We start from the raw sequence: 21489 nt of genomic DNA, 5'->3' as shown, positions 1-21489 counted from the left end.
AAAAGGAAGACAGGAGCCAGCTGTGCAGGCAGGGCTCAGGGGACTCAGAGGACAGCCCAAGTTCAAGAGTGTTGTTGGCAGACGTGATCTCAAATCAGATGGAAATAAAGAAAGTTGTAAGGTCGTTAATTGCAATTGCTTAGGTCCTATCTGAAATTAACAGTGTCTATAGAGGGGTCTACGTATACTCTAGAGCAAGGAGGACTGACCGGAGAGAACAGAGAATTTGCCATGTTTATTCATCCATATTCAAGGAAGAAAGACACCAGAGAATGTGAGCGTTCCAGTCACCAGAGAGACAGACTCCACCGGGAGACAGAAATCCAGCTTTCAGAATAAAGAAGTGGTCAGAACAGCCATCAAGGTCACCTAATCCCTCCCCTTTGATTCTATTATCGCCACTGCCAATAATAACAATAATTACCATCATTATTAGCAACTGTCATTTCTGAGCTCCAGCTATTTGCTGGGCACTGGGCTAAGAGCTGCATGTGCCGCTGTCATTTAATCTTTGCCACAGCCCATCCCTAGAACAGACATTATTATTATGCCCACTTTGATTAGCAAATAGCCATTCCAATTATCAATTTGGGAAATCCTTATCCTTAAGAATCCCTAATCCAAAACCCTGAAGATCAGGGAAGGGATATAAGAGCTAAGAACATTCCAGTCTCTTAAAAAGGATTTGCCCTAGTATATAGTGACCCACATCTCATTTTGCACCTTCAATAAAAGGTAGAGAAAACTCAAGTGGTCAAAAGGAGATGGTCAGCCACTCCTCAGCCTGGGAGCAGGACCCAAGAGCCCTCATCTCCAGCCTTCCTCGTGCCAGACAGCTCGGCCTTAACTTCAGGCTCATTTTCTGGCGTGGTGAAGAGTGACACTGACTATTGTCACAGCAGCTCAGGGGTGGGGAGCAGGCGAACCAATCAGGACAACTCGGACAAGCTGACATCAGCATGGGGCAGTGATGTCACTTCCTGCTTCTTATTCTGTACGGAGGGGAGAAGACAAGCCTCCTCTGCCATCACCCTAAAAAATATAAGAAAGAAAAAGAGAAAAAACGGCCACGCCAGGGCTTGGCAATTAGTTTTGGGGTGAGCGATCGTCTTGTGATCGCTCAGCTGAGGCTTGAAGACGTGTAAATGCATTTGGAGGACAGAAATAGAAGACGTTGTGAGACAGCAGAGAAACCTGGCCCATTTGCCAGGAGAAAATGTCCCAAAGCTGCTGGGAAATTTACTCAATTGGGATCTGGGGTGTGTCTTCATACCTAGGAAAATTTAATAAATAAAACCCAGGGATGAAGCCAGTTCACGTCTCTCAGGGACCCCTAGCCTCCTCTGGATGCCCCCACTGTGCTATCAGAGCCCCCTGACCCGGTGCTGACTTCCTTGCACCAAAGTGAGCAGCCCAACTTGCCCCCAGTGTGCAGCCAGACCCAAACTAGGGGTAGACTGATGGTGATCCATCTTTCTCAGTGATGTCCCCACACCCAAGAGGAGGCAAGGACTTTGACAAGGGCTGGCCAACATGTCCAGCAGAACACAGGCCCCAAGGTCATGGGCAGGTTCAATGTCATCCTCAGGCCCTACTCCAACCAGAACTCCCAACCCCCAAGGCTTTGGGCATTTTGAAAAGCCTCACCAGCCTCTGTCACCACCATCACCCAGCAGATCCCAGACCATCCCAAAAGACATGGTGGGTCACAGTCCCCTTCCAAGGATCTCAAAGGCAAGCCAAAGACATCTTCTGGGACAACCCCTTCAGAGACACCTGTGGCCCAGGATGCCCCCCTGCTCCCACTGCTGAGTCTGTGGAAACCCGATGGGTCCCCAAGCCCTCTCCATCTCCCTGAGAGCTGTGGTGACATCACGCCCTAGAAGGTTCTGGGGCCTCAGCCCCCAACCCCTGACCTCAAAGGGGACAGTGCTTCTCCTACACTGACAGCTCCCCTTCCCCAAATATGACCCTGCCCCACAAACTGGCACCCTGCGTGCCACATTCTGCCCACAGAGTGGTTTTATTTGGCCCATGGAGTTAAGGGTCTTGTTTTTAGATGACAGCTTTAAAATTTAAGTGGTTTCACTGGATCTCCAAATCTTCTTGAAACAACACGTCTGGCACCACTGGGCCCCACTCGACATGGCAGAAGTCAGCTGGAACTGCTTACTGGCTGCCCCTTTGGAGGGGACAAGTGGTCCCAGTCTCCACTCTCCCCACCTGGTCCACCCTGGGCATTTGCCTTTGTGACCCTTTCATGAGTTACTATGAAAAAGGAAGCTTCTCAGATGTCAAAAGCTTTTCCCTCGGGATATTTTACAGTGAAACTCAAACCTCCAATAAAATAAACACCTGGAACATCTGGTCCAAGGCCCTCCTCTGGTCCTAGCTATGCCTCCAGCTGCAAAGAACACACATCAGGAGAACCTCACCACAGAGGTTCAACCAGGGCAAGGGGCAACAGCTAAATGAGGCAGTTGAAAGGGAGGTCTCAGTCCCCTGGAGCTGATACGTCTAGCCCTGAGCAGTGGCCACAGAGCTCGCTATTTCCAGAGGGAGGGAAGAAGGTTCAGCACAAAGCAGGGGTGGCCATAACTGATAAAAGAAATATTTATTGAGTGCTCACTGTGTGCTTGGGAAAACACACATTAGCCCATGGGTAAGGCCAGGACCCCCAGAAGAGAAACAACTCCCCCTCCACGATGCACGACACTCTCTTTCCTTTCCCCACCTCCCTGCCCTCCCCTTCCCTGGATGCTCTGCCTCCCACATGAGATTCCTAACTCACCGGCTGCCCTTCCATCACCAAATGCAAAGTACCTCAACCAGCGAAAGTTTCAAGTGGCCAAAGGAAAGACTAGTCCAAGGGACACCGTTCCTCCATTTTCTCCCCAAATGCAGTAGACCCCACCCCACCTGGGGCCTGCAGAATCTCTGCTCTTTGGGAACATGCCCATTGGATGTCCAAGACGGCTGCTATCCTTGAAGAAGAGTTGTCCCAGATGGCAAGAATTGCCCTGTGGGTGCAGCAGGTTAGCATTTCCCCTGATCAGTAACCCTGGGCTTCCTTTCACGCCCACCTTCCCCCAGGAAATGGTCCTTCCCAGGGTCTATCGGCCCAAAACTAGCCTGGGAGAGGAAGCATCAAGCTCTTGTGATTCTACTCTGCTAGGTCCAGCCAGAGCCATTCTACCAATGAGACAAGGCAGGTAGTGGGGAGGAGGGAGACTGGGAGAGGGAGGCACAGACAGACAGGAACCCCCACCCAGAGCCATGTGACCTCCAGTTTGTCCCAAAAACAGCTGTGTGACCTTACCCAGGTGTCTCCACTTCTCTGAGCTCTTCCCCATTGAACCCAGACTCTACTTAGACATAACGTTTGGTCTGGTCCTGCTTTCTCTCTTCTTCCAACCCTCGACCCCAACACACGTGGGCATGCGTGTGCGTGCACACACACACACACACACACACACACAACACACATGCTTATAGACCTACAAATGGTCTCAGAAGTGTAGATTCACATATATGAGTGGAATCTCCCATGATTTACATTCCCATAAAATTGCAAATTTTATCATGAAAGTGAACAAACTTGGGAGTCAGGACACCCTTCCCCTAATCCCTGGTCCTAGACTTTTCCTTCTGACAGGAACTTTGCAGATCATCAAATCCAAAATCCTCCTTTTGAGTGGTAAAGTTCAGGGACTTGCACAAGGACACACAGTGGCAAAGCCAGGTCTGGACCTCCATCTTCTGCTGCACTGCCGGCCCGCTCCCCGCAGCGCCCCTCCCGCAGCCAAGCTACTCACATATAGCGCAGGTGGGGGTTCTTGGCAAAGGCTCTGGGCTGGATGCTCCGCAGTCCTGAGTTCTTGATGGTCCTGGCAGACGGGAAAAGAGGGTCAGCAGGGCTCTGGGGTGAGGCTGAGGGACGTCAGGCCACGCTGGCCCGGCGGCTGCCCCTGCGGATCGAGTGTGTCTCTTCACCACCAACCACACGGAGAGGCCCGCCGGGGGAGTCAGTGGAGGCGCCGGGTCTCTCACCCTGGGGGCTCTGCGGGAGGCTGGGACATGGCGGGCAGTCCTGGCAGCGGTGAAAACAGGGGCTCCTGTGGGCTCAGCGACGACAGGGATAGAGCCCGCCATGTGCCTTTTCCCTCTCCCACCCCGGGTCCCCCACAGCCACTAGCACTGAAGCCCAAAGGGAAGGGGCTGGGGACTCTCGTACTCCGGGGTGCTCAGTGGCTAGGCACAGGGCTGAGGGAAGAACCCCACCCCTGCAGGCCTGGCTTCCAGGCCTGCCTTGGAACCCCACCTTCAGGATATGACTTCAGGCAACCCCCTGCCTCTCTGACTGGGGTGAAACGCAGGGCAGCAAAGAGATGGCTTTTGGAGCCCCTGACATCTCCTAAGTAGGTGGTACCAGCTCCACCAAAAGAGGCCCCGTGTGAGGGGAAGCACAGAGGACAGCAGCCTTGCCACGCCCATCACCCCACCTCGGAAGGTGACCAGGGATGCCCCACCCCACCCCTTCCACCGGGAAACGCCACTCTGTGGCTGGGCACACTCACAGCTTTTGGAGTCCGGTGTAGAGCTCCATGTCCACAGCGTTGAGGGTGTGCAGGCTGCGCCAGTTCTCTATGTGTCTGCAGGGGAGGAGGAGACCCACGGTCAGGTCAGTGGGGGGGACAGTGGGACGGCGCTGGCTTTCCAGCCAGAGAGACCTGGGTTTGAATCCTGGATGCACCAAATGCGACCCAGGCCTTCTGCCAAGTCCCCAAATATCTCCGAGCCTCAGTTTCATCCTCTGTGTGGTGGGATTCCCACTATCTGCCTGACGGGGACATTGTGAGAATGGAGTGGACGCACTGGATCAGGTGCCTGGCGCACAGATCGCATTTAGTGTCCCCCTCAGCTCCAGAAAGACCCCGCTCTTTGAAGATGTGAAGCCCATCTCCCTGCTCATCTTCCTGACTCAGTTTCCCTCTGTTCCCTCTCTTTCTTTTTCCTATTTAGGATTTCCTAGGGACAGGCTCTTTTTTTCTTAGCTTCTGCCAGTAAAGACAATGCAAATGATGTGGCTTTAAAAACAAGACGGGGTGGCGTGCCAGTGGGCGTGGCTTCTGGGTAGAGAAGCCGAGGAGGAGGAACACACACCTGCCTGTGCACCCACCCAGGGCCAGACAAGACAGCCCCCTCTGGGCGACCACAGCCCAATCCATTCGGGAGCTCAAGAAAACCAATGGCTTGATTTGGCGGAGGTGACTCTGGAGGGGAGGGGGTACTGAGGACAGGGAGGTACCAGGGTTGTGCGTCTGATATTCAAGGAGCCAAAGTCTAGCTTCACCTGAGGCTTCAGCAGCCAGTGACTTTGAGCAAGTGCATTCACCTCTCTGGGCCTCTGATCTCTTCATTTGTAAAAGGAGAAGGTTGCACTAGATCAGCAGTTTCTTCCCCTTTTCATCACAAAGATCTCCTTTTAGAACTTTCTCCCCAGAGCACTCATGTTTAAGGAGGTTTGTGTCTAGCAAGCACACTACATTTATTAAGTACTAATTAATTCATCTTCTTGGATTTATTAATCAAAGATATAAATCACTGTTAACCAGAGCTTTTTATCAACACAAACCAGCGCTAACTCACCCAATGCATAAATTCCAGCCCAAAGCAAAGAAACTTGAAAGTTCTGCTCGCAAAAGAAGGCTTGTCAGGGGTATGGACCTGATTTCTGTTAGTGCTTCTGACATTGACTGAATGCCAGGTTTAAACATCCCTCATTATTGCTTTTGGGGTCCCCAGGTTGAGAACCATTAGACTATTGATTACTGAGGCCTTCCCAGCTCTAAAGCCATGCGAAAGATGACCATTCATACACACCTGCTGTCCCACGGAGCACCAGAGGATCTCAGGAAAAGGCCTTCCCCTGCCCACCCTGCCCTCCCAGGACTTGACTCTCGGTCAGTGCCCACGAGGTCTAAGTACCATCTTAGTGAAGAGTGCAGAGAGGTGACAGCTCACCCTGAGACAGAGCTACGCAAGGCACACTCTGGCCAGAAAAGTGACAGCCACCTTCCCCAGACGTCTCCTCCCCAGTCCCACCACACCCGTAGCTCTGCCATCTGCCACCAAGTCGAGCCAGAGCCAGGAAGGCAGCAGGACCGCGGCTGCCAGGGTCTCTGGAAGCATTTCAGAGCTGCGCAGCGGTAAGGTATGCAGAGAGCCTGTTTTGTACCACATTCTCTCGAAGCCCCTGCTGAGCAGCCAGAGACACTGGCATCTGCTGGGGACATGGACCAGGTGGCCAGGTTAGTATTGGATTCCAATTCCAAAGTCTTCTCCCTGGAAGCCTCACAGCCCCAGGTCAGTTTGGGTGGTCTGGGCCCACCACAGCAGGGGCCTGGCAACATTTCAGATGAAAAGGAAGGCCAGAAGGAGTAGAACTACCTGTGCCACCAGGTCCCCCAGTGTGTTCCCTGGGCCACTGGTAAATTACCAAGGAGATTACAGTGTTTGTACAGAGTACCTTTTGTTAACTAACCAGAGCCCAGCGTCCTGCAACCATCTGTTCCCGAGTGACTGTGAACCAAATTGTGTAAATAAGTGGAATCGTTTTTCTCAGCCCACATTAGAATTCCATAAATTCGTTCTGAGCTGTCAATCATGACTGCATCCTAAAACTTTACCTTTCTCAGCCCTCACGTCCTTATGTCCACAAATTGACCCTTCCCCAACATATGCACACGCTGGGCTGTGGCAGGGAAGTGAATGAGTTCCTTGCTGCAGAGAGTCTTCTGCTAGCAGAATCATGGCCACCGCTTCCTCTGTTGGGTGAGTCTGAGTTTTCCTAATCCGGGGAATGGCCTTTTCACAGCCACCGTGCAGCAGTGCGGTTAGGAGTCAGAGCTCTGGAACAGTGATCAGTGAACTACAGCCCTCTGCCTGCTTTCGTACAGCCCCAGAGCTAAGAACAGTTTTTACATTTTTAAAAAATCAAAAGAAGAATCACGTTTTGTGGCACGTGAAAACTACATGAAATTCAAATTTCCATGTTCACACCCGGTCATTTACTGTCATCCATGGCTACTTCTAAGCTACGATGACAGAGTGGAATAGGTGCTCCATGGGCCGTACGGCCCACAAATCTTAAAACATTTACTCTCTGACCCTTTACAGAAAAAAGTTACTGACCCCTGCCCTGGAGCCAGTGGCCACGATGCATATCCTGGCCCCACCCCCTACCTCTATCTATGTGACCCTGTCCAGGTGACTTCACCTGTCTGTGCCTCAGATTTTTCATTTGCCAAATGGGGATAAGAAGATATCTGCCTTCTAAGAATGACGTGATGATTGGAAAGACCAAGTTGAGAGCCCCCACAGCAGTGTGGGGCGCACGTAAGTCCCCAGGCAGAGCTAGCTGTGCTATTTTTCCCTCTGTGCCTTGCAGAGGCTGAGCAGTCTTTTCTCAGTTTTCAAGCTAAAAATGGCATCAGGCTTCTGCTGGAAGTTGTCATTTTTCAGCAATCATTGATAAAATCTCCATGTGGCAGAAGGGTGCAGGGGTAGGAAACCTGTCACTCATGACCTCCAGAAAAACCATTCCAGCAGAAATTTATAAACAGATTCAAGGAATGAGCAGATGCCACGTCAGAGCCGGTTCCGAGGAAGAGCAGGTCGGTGAAGGTGCAGCCCTGACATCTGCGGATGACGTCGGCTGGGGGCCTGCCAAGCTCTCCTATGACTCACCACTTGGTACCAGACCAGGGGGGTCAGTGATGGGTACCCTGCTGGCTGGTTTGAGCTATTAGGGAGGCCACGAGTTTAGGTGGAAAAGGCAGGCTCTAAAAAGTGTAATAAATAAGACAAAGTAGGAGAGCGGCTGCGGGTTGCTTTTGCTAAGGGTGGCTACTGGACCCAGTGTGATTCCACGTGGCTTCCCCTTCTCTGTAGCTCCTCTGGGTTGTCCATGCTGTTGCCACTGAGCATTTGTTTTTCCATTTGAAAAACCCTCAGCTACGACACATTTCTAAAGGACGGTCAGGCGCCTGAACCCTATGTGGGGTGGAGACGGATGGTTCCGCTCCAGCACGGCAGGCAGGACCGGCTCATCCCTGCCAAGGCGTCTCACACACCCACCCCCGCTGTGGGGGAGAAGGGCTCGGCAGTGCCGGTCAGCAGGCCTGTGCAGTTCTGCAGAGCGTGTGGCAGCGGTGACTCCCACAGGGACCCGCAGCCCTGCTCTCAATCTGAGTGTCCCTGCTTCAATCAGGAACAGGGAGGGGACGGAGTAGAGGGAGGACAAAGGGTGGTGCCCCAGGCTCCCAGCACCACCTTAAATAAATTACCTCCACTTTAGTCTCTTAATACAGCGGTTCTCGAGGGGAGGCAATTTTGCACCCAGCAGACATTTGACTGTGTCTGGAGACATTTTTGGTTGTCACAACTGGGGAAAGAGAGTAACACTAGCTTATAGTGGGTAGAGGCCAAGGACGCTGCTAAACATCCCACAATGCACAGGACAGCTCCCTGCCACAAAGAATTACCGGCTCCAAATATCCACGGCATTGAGATCAAGAAACCTTGCTTTTTTTATTTTTTTTTTATTTTTTTTTATTTTTTATTTTTTTTGAGACAGAGTCTCACTTTGTTGCCCGGGCTAGAGTGAGTGCCGTGGCGTCAGCCTAGCTCACAGCAACCTCAAACTCCTGGGCTTGAGCGATCCTCCTGCCTCAGCTTCCTGAGTAGCTGGGACTACAGGCATGCATCACCATGCTCAGCTAATTTTTTCTATATATATTTTTTTAGTTGTCCAGATAATTTGTTTCTATTTTTAGTAGAGACTAGGTCTCGCTCAGGCTGGTCTCAAACTCCTGATCTCGAGCGATCCACTCGCCTCGGCCTCCCAGAGGGCTAGGATTACAGGCGTGAGCCACGGCGCCCGGCCAATCTTGCTTTTTATATAAAGCTTCTGCCTAAGATTGCCACTGGAGCAAGAGTCCCATGACATAGAACAACATCAATTTTGAAAATGACTGCTTTGCAGCAAACACTACAAGGCCTCAGGCCAAAACAAAAAGGTCTGCCTCGAGGTCACTGAGTCCAGGGGAGAGAGAAAAACTGAAAGCCAAGGCTCCCAGGACCCTCCCAAGTCAAAGGCATTACTTGAGAGGGAATGAGGGGCTCTTTGGCCCACTGGACTACGGTCCAAGCCAGGCTACACGTTGAGAAGCAAGATTGGTCTCTTCTCACCAGCTCTGGCTGGAATCCACCAGCCAAGAGCCTTTTTCCTCCACTGGAAGTTTCTCTCCTGGATTTCGTGTGCCTCTTCATTCCCCAGAAATGTAAAATGCTTTACTCAGAGAGTGAGCTCAATACCCTGTCCCTAGCCTCTCGTGACTACCCTTCCACGACACCACAGAATCTCTGCCATGCCAAGAGCTAATAGCACCTCTTTTCCAGAAAGAGAAAGGCAGTGAGGCACAATACACGATAACGTTGACCTGCCGAGCTAGAGCTGGCTTAGGGCTGCAGCTCCATAAGTTCAATGCGGTCGTGGTGGGCCTCTGCGGTCAAGATCTCATGATGCTGCCGGGTGGGCTTGGGTGGGACAGAGTCTAGGGATGGCGATGCAGAGTCTCTTCAAAAATGTTAGAAAAACTGTCAGAAACAAACACTCTCCGTGATTCACAATGGCAATACTGAGTCTCAGAGACCCAGGACCACAGATAGCTGCTTCCCACCCATTTTTGGGAGGAGACATGGTATAAATTAAATATTACTGGACACATTCATGGAGAATACAAAAATCCTTTGTGTGTGCTACCATAAATTAGATTATACTCTTGTACCATAGCTTTGTGTTCCTCCTTCTGTTTTGCTTGGGCCAATACGAAAATGAATTGGCAATCCCTAAGCATCTAAAAATTAGATGGTGCAGACTGTGTGGTCCATATTTAATTAAAAACATGTCATGTGGTTATGTTTAAGAGTTTATACCTCTAATTTTTAATGTTTAGCGTTTATACCTCCTCTACACAGAAAACTCTAGAACACTAAGACGTCCACTGCCATCTCACCCTAGACGACTAAGGTGGTTGAGAAAGCCCACAGGAGGGCCAAGGCCCTGTCACCCGGCAGAACCCTTGGTCGTGTGGGCACTTAGCAGGACTGGGCTTCTTGGTGGGATGTAGGCACATCCTTCCGTGGGACCCGGCAGGCCCAGTACTGCCGCCTTTTTCCGAGCTTTTCCCTCTTCCCTTTTGCTGTCAGATTGCTATTTTCACTGTGACTTCTCGCTGCTATTAATGAGCTGTTCTTCATAACCAAATTTTCCAGACAACTAAATTTAAATGCAAAACCTTTGCATTTGCAACTTCCTTGCTGCATGCTCCTTTTTTCCCCTCAAGTGCATTGCACCTCCTCGCCTTTTTAAGCAGAGTAAACAGAATGTGATTTACATGCCCCTGGTGACCCCACAGCATCATGACCAACCTGTCTAGTCTGCTGGGCTGTGACATAGCAAATCCCTCAGAAACTCTTGAAGTGTGCAGAACTTGTACCTCTACCCCAAACGGCCTACCCGAATATGATTTCTGATTCTAATGGTTATTGTATCCATTTTTAACAATTTTCTGGCCCTTTCTGTGATATCAGGCCATGGGCCATCACCTCTTGAGCAGCTGACCCCAGGGCCGTCTCCCTCCCATGTTCCGTGACCAGTCTCTTCTGTAGCCTCCTGGAGCACAGGGCTTAGGCGCTGGCACCTGGAGGCAGGTGATCTAGAGAGGACACAAGCTCTAGTGCTGGAAGCCAGATGCCCCCGGGCCAGTTACATGAGCCTCTCCCACCCTCTGTTTCCCCACAGGAAATCTAGTTGTGACGAGGGTTAGAGGAGGCAATGCCTAAGTCCTCAATTTAGCGTAGATGCACGGAGCAATAAATAGCTGATTCCACTGCTATTCTTAGAATTGTGTGTTAAGTAAGAGGACAGAGGATCTAAGGGAATATTAAAAAATTCATACACACACTCACACATATAAATAGTAACTATTTGCCCTTGTTTTCTTACTACTTTGTTTTTGTGCCTCCTTTCTGGATAACTGAGGTTACCAGATAACTGAAGCTTTCTAAAGGTGCAGTCATAATTCACATGCACATAGCAGTACCTAAGTGTACACCACTAACATTATGTTCAGTATATTTGGAGGTACATCCTGGCAGGAGGCAGTTGAAACTAATATTTCCCTGATATATGAGTAGCCCACTCTTCCCACACAGAGCTCAAAAAAACAACGAGATTGCATACAGGTATCCTGTCTCTCCAGTGGGTGCCTGGGGAAACCAGCTTGGAATTCCATTTCCTAACAAGTCAGCATTAGAGCACACGCATGCAGGAGCGCGCTTGTGTGCACACACATGCACACACTCACGAAATGTGCAGTGCATTTGACTCCGAAGCCTTGTAGGGCAATGAGGAAATTGATTTGTTATCCAGGCGTATTATGTCTAGTGATCCAGACAGCAGCATTAGCTTTCAATTATCTGATATGTTTAGCATTATAAACAAACCGTCTGGAGCAACAGCTCCGTGGTGCTCAGGCACCAAGGGGACGGGGGAGGGGCCCAATCAGATCACACCAGCCAAGTCACCAGGCTCTCCCTCCCTCGACAGCTGCTCGTGGGGGGTGGTACTAGATGCCTGGAGAGCCAGACCCAAGAGCCTGGGGGCCCAGGGGCAGGGGGCATGGCTCGGGCTGAGGACCCCAGCATGCCAACACATTAGCGTACAAGCCTACAAGCAGCTGTGCATCAAGGACCGCGGTGAACCAGCCTCGCATCTGGGACCCCCCGGGACCGGTGAAAGGAACATTCGGATCAGATCATGCAGCAAACAGATGAGAGACAACAGCATCTGTGCCGGCTTCATGATCAATTCCAAAGCTTGTGCCAGGAACGAAGAATGTTCCTGCACACACACCTGTGCTCTTCAGGTGCAGAGGTGCTGTGTCTCCTAACAGAGGAAAAGATCAAGGGCACACGCCCTCTGCTAGCACCCTAAGAAAAGGCCTAACTCTCGGAAGCGGGATTTCCCCTGGGAGCTAGCCTGTTCACTGGGGGGTCCAGGCTGTTGAGCTTGAACCCCAGCCTGTGGCCACACTGCCTGGCCCCTCCCCAGCCATCTGCTGCTCTCCACCATCACCACTGCTGCCCGGCTGGCGCTGGATGCCACCCCAGCTTGCCCACACGTCAGCACTCCCCATGACCACCACCTCTACCTGGAGAGCAGCCGTCCCCTCCCAGCTGGCCTCCCTGCCTTCACTCTCCTCCTTCAGCAAACTATACTGCTGCCAGCATAGCCTCCCCTGCTTGAAACCCTCAAACGGTTTCCCTTTGCTATGACAATAAAATCCAAAGGTCCTGCCTGAGTTGGCCACCGGCTGCCTCTATGGCCCCTCTCTGAACACACCGCCTTGTTTCCTGGGCTCCAGGTACGCGGGCCTGCCTTCTGGCCCTTAAACACGCCAGGCTTGTTCCCAACCGGACCTTCTACAAGACGATCTCTTCCCCGATCCTTCTGATCCCTCAGGTTTCCACCCAAACATCACCTTCTCGGAGAAGCCTGCCCTGGGCCTCTGTGTCAGCAGCTCCCTCCTTCCCCTCCAGTTGCTCTAAGCACAAGCCCCTGTTTATGTCCTTCACAGCCCTCAGTAACCATCTGCAATTGTCTTATTTGATTATGTGTTTGTCCTTAGTGTCCCTACACTAGAACTATATGCAGGGGAACAGGGATCATTTCTGTCTCACCCACCACCTGCTCACCCCCAGAATCTCCAACAGGGCAGCTACCCCAGGGCAAGTACGTACCTGGGAAGTCATGCAGGTCGGCGCTAAGTAGCCACCCGGCTGCCCCACCTCACTGCCGGACGATCTCCACACTCGGCACCTGCACCCCTGAACAGCCCAGAGCCCTGGTTCAACCTCACAGGCACCCTGAACTTGATCGCTGAGAACGGATGTGGCCTGGAGCACACCACTGAACATCCCAGTCAGGGACAGGCATCCCGGGGACATCACTACAGGGCCCAGCACCAGGGGGAAAGGGAGGCCAGAGGTCTCGAGAGCCCCACATACACGGCTCCCTCCCAGGACCAGGTCTCAGTCTGCTGCCACTGGCAGTGTTGGGAGTGGGGCAGTAGGTGGGGTCCCCTCACTCCAAACAAAGAGGAGACAGGAATGCCCTTGGCACCTTGGCACATCTTTTCCACCTTTCCCTTCCCTGCATGACGCTGACCTTCACCAAAGCATGAGTTTTCTAAGGGCAGTGGGCAGGAGTTTGTGCTTCCAGAGCTGTGCAAATGCTCAGTGACAAGTGAATGAATGAATGAACCCCCTAAATATCAATGTTAGAACATAAGCATATAGCTGTCTAGCAGCTCCCCCTGCAGATCTTCCTCCCTACCCTCAACCCCTCGCCTTCTCAAGAATTCATTCATTTTTTTCTCCTTCTCTGTGCCCTCACTCTCTCGAGACTGCACCTTTCCATCATCACACACACATGTTCCAGTAGAGCCCGTCTGGGAAAAAACCAATCTCCTGACTCCATGTCCTCCTCCAGCCACCAACTCATGTCTCTGCACCTCTTCACAGCTCTTCACAGGTTTCAGAAGGATTGTCTACACTAGCAGGCCCTACTGCCCCATCTCCCTTTGATTATCCACCCCAATTTGTCTTCTGTCCCCACCGCTTTGCTGAAACTACATTGTCAAGGTCACTAGTGATTTCCATGTTGGCAAATCCAATCAACCCTTCTTCAGGATTTTTCTAAGATGTCACCTCCTCAGAGAAGCCTTCCCTGAACAACCTCACTAAAGCCATTCTCTGAACCTTCCTCTAGATCAACAGTTCTCAAGTCAAGGGCAGGTTGTGCCCCCCAGAGGACATTTGGCATTGTCTGGAGACATTTTTGATTGTCACTGTTGGGGAGGTGCCACAGGTACCTAGTGGGAAGAGGCCAGAGATGTTATTAACACCCTACAATGCACAGGACAGCCCCCCCCCACCACAACAAAGAATTATCCAATCCAAAATATCAATAGCGCCAAGCCTGAGAAATGCTGCTCTAGAAATTTCCTTCCTATCACTTGTCAAAATCTCTAATTATGTCACTTTTGTGTTTACTTGTTTACTGCATCTCTCTCCTAACGAAACGCAATCTCCATGCAAGAAGGCAGGCAGCCTGTCTGCTGTAGATATTTGTGTCTACAACACTCATTCCAGTTCCTGGTCATGGAAAATTTAAATTAACACATTAATAAATGACTGTCCCTCCTCAGAACACTGTGACCTTGCAGCAAGTCATGGAAAAGCTGTGGTTACCAAGCCTTGATGGGAACAGCACTGTCTCGAACCACTTGAAGAGTCTAAGGTATAAAGAATCAAGCTGTGCCCACGGGATTGGGGTCAGGGGGTTGGACCTCTGGTGGCCCCTGGGAGAATGTCTCCTCCTGTCTATAGTGGAGAATCAAACCACATTGATTATAAAACTTCTGGTCCCTACTAGACATCTCAGCTTTGAACCAGGAGAGAAAATGGAGGTCTTTGATCAAGAGTAGGGGCTGCCTCAGGCAGCAAGAGAGACATTGATTTTGACCCTTACTCCCCAATGGGTCTCAGAGCAGAAAGAGTAAGAAGGAGTCTGGTCCAGGTCTGAGCAGCTGGCTTGAAAGTAATCCAATAGTGTGAGCTCTGTGCCTAACATCAGCTGGCCCCCGGGGGTTCTGAGAGTGCTGCCCTTCAGGTGGCCAATTTCCTTAGGAAAATATGAAATGGCCAGACCACCCTTTACCAAATTATAAAGCACTTATCACTTCTTTAATAACTACCCGCACGGAGGACTTAATTCACTCAATATGGAAGTTATAAAGGCGAACTGGTAAGTGAGCATTAAGCTCAAGTGCACTGCATAAAGACTTACGAGAGCAATATTTTCCCCTATTAAAAGGGTAGATTTTCTCACTGCAACTCTGCCTCAAAGTTAATGCAGAAAAGTCACTCTGAAGCTCGGGGCATTTACATCGTTAGAGGGTAATTCCAGGTCACTGGGAGGAAAAGGAGTCCTTGACTTTGCGGGATAATTATCCCGGAACCTGAGGGTGTCAGAGTGATTAGTCAAGGTAACCATCAAGAAGACAAGATCACGCTGGTGGGGCCTGGCTCTCTCCTCCACGTACCGGGAGCCGGGATGTGGTCAAGCCACAGAGAAGAGAGAAGTCACGGGTGGAGGAGGACAGGTGGACTGTGCAGAGGGACCCAAAGGCCAGCTCCTCTAAAGACCCGAGCGCTGGAAGGAAGCAACACAGATTGACACTCTCATAATCTGTAAGGAAACCAGCTCTGGAATTTACAAAGGTTCCAGAGGGTTCCACTGAAGGAGGTGCAGAGATGGCCCTCCTCATCCAAGTGCGGGAAATGCAGGTTTCGCTCTTGTGAACTTCTCTCTCTGCTTCAGCGTCACGACCGGTTTGCTTTCCTCTGGCAATAAACCGTCTGTTCTTTTTCCATAGACTCACCCTCTCCAGAGGCATCTCTCTAGTCACCTGACTTCCATCACTGCCTAATTAGAGATTAATTCCAGTTCTACAGCTCTGCCCTTGACGCCTACCCTCTCCCCTGTCCTGTGGCTCTTGTTCTCACAGCAGGCATCCCCCTGACTCCTAAGAGCAAATATGAACAGAACAGCTCCTCTTCCCCTCTGGGCTTCCCCAAACTCCCTCCTCTGAGCGCCCCTGACTTCAAACACTGCAGCCTACATGGTGAGTCGATTTCAAGTTGCCTACGATACCAGCAGGTTGGCAAGCACTGACGCAGACTGCTGTGTTTAGGGGAAGTCCGCGGCTGCGTTCCATTGGTGATGTCTAGCATGGGCAGAGCATGAGGAAGGACAGGGAACATACCGTCTGTAAACCGTATCTACCCAAGAGGTCTTTGACATCTTCCTCTCTCTTAGATTCAAGTCCCATCAATCCCTCCTTCCTGATATTTCTAGTAATTTTCCTTGTCTTGTTATTTCTACAGCCGCAATCTGAGGAAGCCTCAGAAGTGTACAAGCCTTTCAGTTTTCTGTCTGTGTGTTCTAGCCCGTTCCAGGCTCCGTTTTTACAAAGATGACATTGACCGTGTCCCTCGCGGCCTCAAGACCCCCATGGCTATCAAATGCCTCTCACACCAAACCAAAACTTCTATTAGGAAGCCTTAACCCTGCAGGAAATCTGTAACCAGGGAGAAGGGAGTGTACAAAGAGCTAGAGACCCTTTGAGAACAGAAGCAACTTTGTCTCTGTTCCCCATGTCCAACCCACTGCACTACTGAGATGCTTCTCTGAGGCTCAAATCCAGATGGACGCTGAGAGGAAAGGGGAATTGCTAATGGGACCTGTGTAAACGGTTTTGTGACTCTCACGCCACCATCCCTGTATCTCACCTCCCCGTATCCCCTCATCTTTCTCTCAAAGAAAATAAAAACTCAAGCTGCTCCAGGGAGGTGTGCTCACATGGACAGAGAAGTCCAGCCGCTGGGCCTCATCACGCCCTCTCCCCTGGACTTCTGGAAGCCATTTGGTGTAGTGAAAAAACAATGGCTGTGAAGTCACCACTGGGCTTCACTCGCCAGCCTGTCACCGACAAGCGGGTAACCTCCCATGGCCTCAGTTTCCTCATCCGTAAAATAGAGTAATGCTGACCTCATGGAGGCATGATGCCAACGAACTAAAGCAGTGTCTGCAAAAGACCCAGCAAGCACATTGCCTGAGAGAGGCGAGGGCTCAAAGAACGTGTATTTTCCTCCCCAAAAAGAAAACCAGTCACGGGATTGTGCAGGGATTGAGGTCAGGAACTGGAGACCCCCCGGCAGAGAGGGTGAGCCTGCCTGTAGCTGCAGTGACTGAGGCTGTGGTGACACACGTGTGGCCTGAGACCCTCCCCAGACACCCTCTCCCCCACCTCTACCCACTGCTTCCTCTTCCTGTAGTAACCCAGCCTGCACTTTCCAAGTAGCCAAGCAAAGCCCTGGCTGCCAAGATCTGGCTCCCTTCCGCTTCCTCTGACCCCCCGTTCCTCTCCCGCCAGCCCCGGGGTACTCAGTGTCTGTGCAGCGGAATGTCTCCTTCTGGCTTCCGACACACAGCATCTTCCTCTCTCCACCAAGCTCTTAACAAACCATCGCCACCCAGTCGCCATCACTCAGTGATCCCAGCCTCACCCTCTAATCACTGGGGGGGTTTTCTAGGTGGCTGCTGATGTATGTATGGAATCCTGCCACCTGTATGTCCAGGCATTATCTGCATGGCTTCCCTCATGAGAGCAAAAATTCCTCGACAACAAAGTCAGCCATGTTCTATTTGTTTTGTTTGCCCTCCTTGTGCCCCGTGCTCAGTGCTGCGCTCAGAGAGTGTTCAGACCCCACAGGGATTCCCAGCAGCTTCTCCTGGCAACTGGGACCCGGTGGGCTCCCTCCTGTGGTGAAGGGCTGTCTATGGCCAGGGCAGGGCTGGGGTTCAATGCCAAGGGTCAGAGAAGCACAGAATGGGGAGTTGCTGACCGGCACACGCCCCTCAGAGTCTCACCCTTCGCATCAGCTCAGAGGCCCCCACTTTCTAAGAACCTTCCTCAGCCCCTCCTCTGTACTGTCCATCACAGAACCAGGGTTGATATTTGAAATAGGTGACACCTCATAGAGCTCAGATTCAGAACCAAGAGGGTAGCAAAGGGCTGGATTGGGGTCCCAAGGCCCTCTTCCTGGGCCAGCACTGATCCTTAGCTCCCAGAGGCGGTGGGGGCACAGGGACGAGGAGGTATCGGGGAGGAGCCAGTTGCCTGGAGTATTGGGTGTCGTCACTCAGGGGGCTCAGGCAGCAGGTATTTTCCCACTGCTGTAGAGGTAGTTCACTGTTTTCACAACTTCCTGGCCTTAACTGGTGGGTGCTGGTGAGTGTCAGCTCTAAACGGAGCCTGTGCTTCCCACGGGACACTGATGCTGTCTCGTACTCTCTGGCATGCCCGTCTCCTCCACGAGACTCTGGAGCCTTGGGGCAGAGACCATGTCTTTTATCTCAGCATCTCCAGCGACAAGCAGGGTACCCAGCTATTAAAATGCCCTCAGGAAATGTGGCGTGAATGTGGCAGGAGGGCTCCTTCCCAGAACTGTCAGTTTCACCCTTGGGCGAGAACATTTCATCTCCTGAAAGGAGTCGTCCAAACTAGCAAAGAGAGGCCTGAGGCACCATCTGGGGAATCACATGGAGGGACAGGACAGGAGTACGCAGCAAAGACACTAACCAGCACTCTGTTAGAGAGCCTGGGTGAGCACAGCCCCTGAAGACTGACCCTCTGCGTTAGGGATTGGGGGTGGCATAGAAACCTCAAGGTGAACATGGTGCCTCTGCCTCCAGCCCCAGCACTTGGGGAAGCCAACCCTTCGGCCCCCACCCCTGCAGGCATTCACTGTTTCAAGGCCTGTAACTGCAGGGTTCACTCAATGTGAACAATGAATAAATGAGTGGCATTATTGAGCACCATGCATGGGCCTCTGGCTACTGAGCTCACTCACGTCCGGCTGCTCTCCCCACGAGGAAGGACGTGATGGCCGGAAGCCTCTCCTCAGTCCCCACCTACCCAGCCTGGCTGTCAACCTGGAACATCTCTACTCAGTGGGTCACCTCCTCCCAGGCCTCGGTCAGGCTGGTCTAGCCAGGCCTCCCCCAGCAGCAGGTGGGGCCTGGAACTTCACTTCATTCATTCATTTATAAAGCACTTATTACATGCCAGCTGCCTCAGCCTGGCATCTGCTGTACCTGGACAGATGTCTTCTCCTGTGCCACTCTCCCCCATGCCTACTGTGGGCACCTCATCAATATGACAGCATCTCCACCCTAGGCCCTGATTGTCACTTCAGTGAGACGCTGAGATGCTGGGATGAGAGTCCTGCCCAAACCCCAGCTGCTCAGCTGGGCCCTAACAATGCACCTAGCACGCCATCAGCCTCCTTCTCCCAGTGGATGGGCCCGGGCCCTGTTCACACTTGTCATCACCACCTTGCTAATGGCTAACAGACCAGTTTCAAACTGTGTACATCCCTCTCTGCCCCCTTTGGAATCACAGCCCAGACCCACCACATCAGGCCCGTGGTCAGCCAGAGCAGCCTGATGCCTTACCCCACCAGGGTGTGTTGAAGAGGAAGGCTGGCTATATCCTGGGGTCCAGCCCAACAGCTGCTCAGTTTCCCTACCTGAGCCCACCTGTCGTTAGCTTTCTTCCTTTTCCCCAGCAGCCGGAATTCAGAATGCCTGAAAGCCGCACTGTGTATACGAAGACACTCATGGGCCCTGTCCCTGGGCTCTAAGGGTGTGTGTAGCCACCCCACCATGTGCAATTCAGGAATGCACGGCACAGGACCTGAGTGCGAACTCCCTGAAGGCGGAAAACTTCACAGTAGCGTTCAGCTCAGCCCTCAGGGAATCTGAATGGCACCAAACCCCCACCTTCTAGACACTTCTTAGATGGAAGTGCAGAGTGGTCAAAGGACAAACAAACCCTGAGGAAAGCTCTCCCAGTTCACACCATCTGGACGCAAGGGTGGCTTTGGCCATCCCGCCCAGGCAGAGAAGGTGTGGAGTCTCTGCTCTCCCTGTCCTTGAACCTGTGAGACACTAACCACTGCCTGCAGGTGTCTTGAGGTCCCAACACTTCAGAGAACACAAGGCCAGGACACCATGATGTTGGACTTTTCCTAAATGGAAACTGCCTGTTTGCTAAGGAGACCCTGTCCATTGGGTGTGCTCATAAGGGGTTCTGTTTTGCCCCTGGAATAAACATTTGCACAGGGCACACAAGCTCTTCTTACAGATAGCAGCTTTATGAAATGCATGTGAATGATGCTCTAAGTCACTCTGACTCTCTGCCATTCTCTCTCTCATTCCTTTGTAAAAGATAGAGCCCTTCCAAGAGGTCTGGATTCCTGATCAGAGACGACACTCAGACTGGAATGTGTACATCTATTTGCATCGGAAGGTACTCAGGGGCCCAAACACCCCGTAATGGCTGCTCCCAGTTTACTACCGCTGCCCAAAACCTGCACAAGCCCTCCTCAGTTTTCCTCGTTTCTTGCTCCCAGGTCCTCTCCTGGCTAGTGTCCCCATGAGCGGGGAGCCAGAGGAGAGCTTTTCTTCTCCACCAGCCTGCGTCTCCGTTGCTGCCAACCGCACTTCCGTGTGACGTCGCCCCACTTCACTGGCTTTCTCTCCCTGCCGCTCCCTCCAGTCATTCATCACCATGCTAGGGAGAAAGGGCTCCTCTCCCGCCAGTCGATGGTGCCATCTGCGTCATAGCTGGTGGCCACTGACAGAATGCCCCATCACTACAGCAGAGCCTCAGGGGACCCGAAGAGTGAGTCGGTGTTCCTGAAAGCTGTCCCGTACTCAGCCCTTCTCTGGACTGTTGTTTGGGGACATTATGGGGCCAAAGGTGCCCTTTTGGCTAAGAGATTCATTCCTGCTCATCTTGGGGTGTGGCCAGCTGGGCCCCAGACCTGTCCCTGCCCAGAATTCCTTGGGGGCTGCCTCCAAGTCTCCAGTCCAGCCCTCCTCCTCACAAGGCCCCCTGCAGCTGTGTCTGTACCTGCCAGGAGAGGAGGATGCTGCCAAGGAGATCCTCCATACCTGTGTCTCCAAGAGGCTGAGTGTGACCCATGGCTCTGGTTTTGGCCAAAAGGTGACAGCCTCAAACTGACAAGGCCCAAGACCACAAAGGGAAAGAAGGGAAACTAGCATTGCTGATTTCCTAGGAAATAAGCATGCAAATGGCTAGCAGGAAAATGTGGCCAGGCAGGGGCTGGATGAGACACTGGGAACCTTCCCAAGCAGACACTGCGTGTGCCCCACTGATGTCCCCTGGCCCCTCCCACCCCATGATGCTAGCGGGCACGCAGTGGCCATCACCTGCATCTCGCCTCCTGAGGGCTCCCTCCAGGGTGGGCCAAGTGCCTGGAGACTGAACACCCCCAGGAGCAGCCCTCCTAGGGGGATGGTGGACAGACATCCCAGACCCTTGCCTGCCACTCCCTCCGGAGGGACAACCCTGAAGCCTTTGCTCTACACCACTTCCCAGAGTCTCCTGCAGGGATTCAACTCCTGTTGTCCCACAGTGGCTGCTGGCCTGGTACATACCCTTTCCTGGCTCCTGGGCGTTCTCAAACTAAGAAATCTTGTTGCCTACCAGCTGCCAGACACGGGAACAGATGTCTGTCTTTCCAGTCACATCGCCTACTACATGATTCAGACCCCAGTAAACTGTTTAATAGAATGAAGAGTTGCACCGTTTGGGCTCTTACTGTGTGTCACATTCTACATTTCCTTCATAATTTCATTTCAATCCCATAACCACCCTAACGAACCAGTTTTATTATTCTTGCTTATAAATGAAGGCACCAAGGCAC

At 52.0% G+C, this 21489-nt stretch overlaps 1 protein-coding gene across 4 annotated transcripts in view; it reads right to left on the bottom strand.

The window, feature by feature from the left end:
* NTRK3 (neurotrophic receptor tyrosine kinase 3) overlaps window positions 1-21489 on the bottom strand; it is a 351142-nt gene that overhangs the window by 281916 nt on the left and 47737 nt on the right. For all 4 annotated transcript variants that reach the window (XM_045561747.1, XM_045561748.1, XM_045561749.1 and 1 more), the window contains exons 2-3: window positions 4578-4652; window positions 3816-3887 (exon numbers count right to left, since the gene is read on the bottom strand). In XM_045561747.1, coding sequence (XP_045417703.1) covers window positions 3816-3887; window positions 4578-4652 — 147 coding nt within the window. The remainder of the gene's footprint in view (window positions 1-3815; window positions 3888-4577; window positions 4653-21489) is intronic.

This window comes from Lemur catta, chromosome 9, assembly GCF_020740605.2.
Source record: "Lemur catta isolate mLemCat1 chromosome 9, mLemCat1.pri, whole genome shotgun sequence".
In the NCBI taxonomy this organism is placed as follows: Eukaryota; Metazoa; Chordata; class Mammalia; order Primates; family Lemuridae; genus Lemur; species Lemur catta.
Note: the sequence above shows the minus strand (reverse complement) of the source record. Positions and strands in the feature narration are given on the sequence as shown.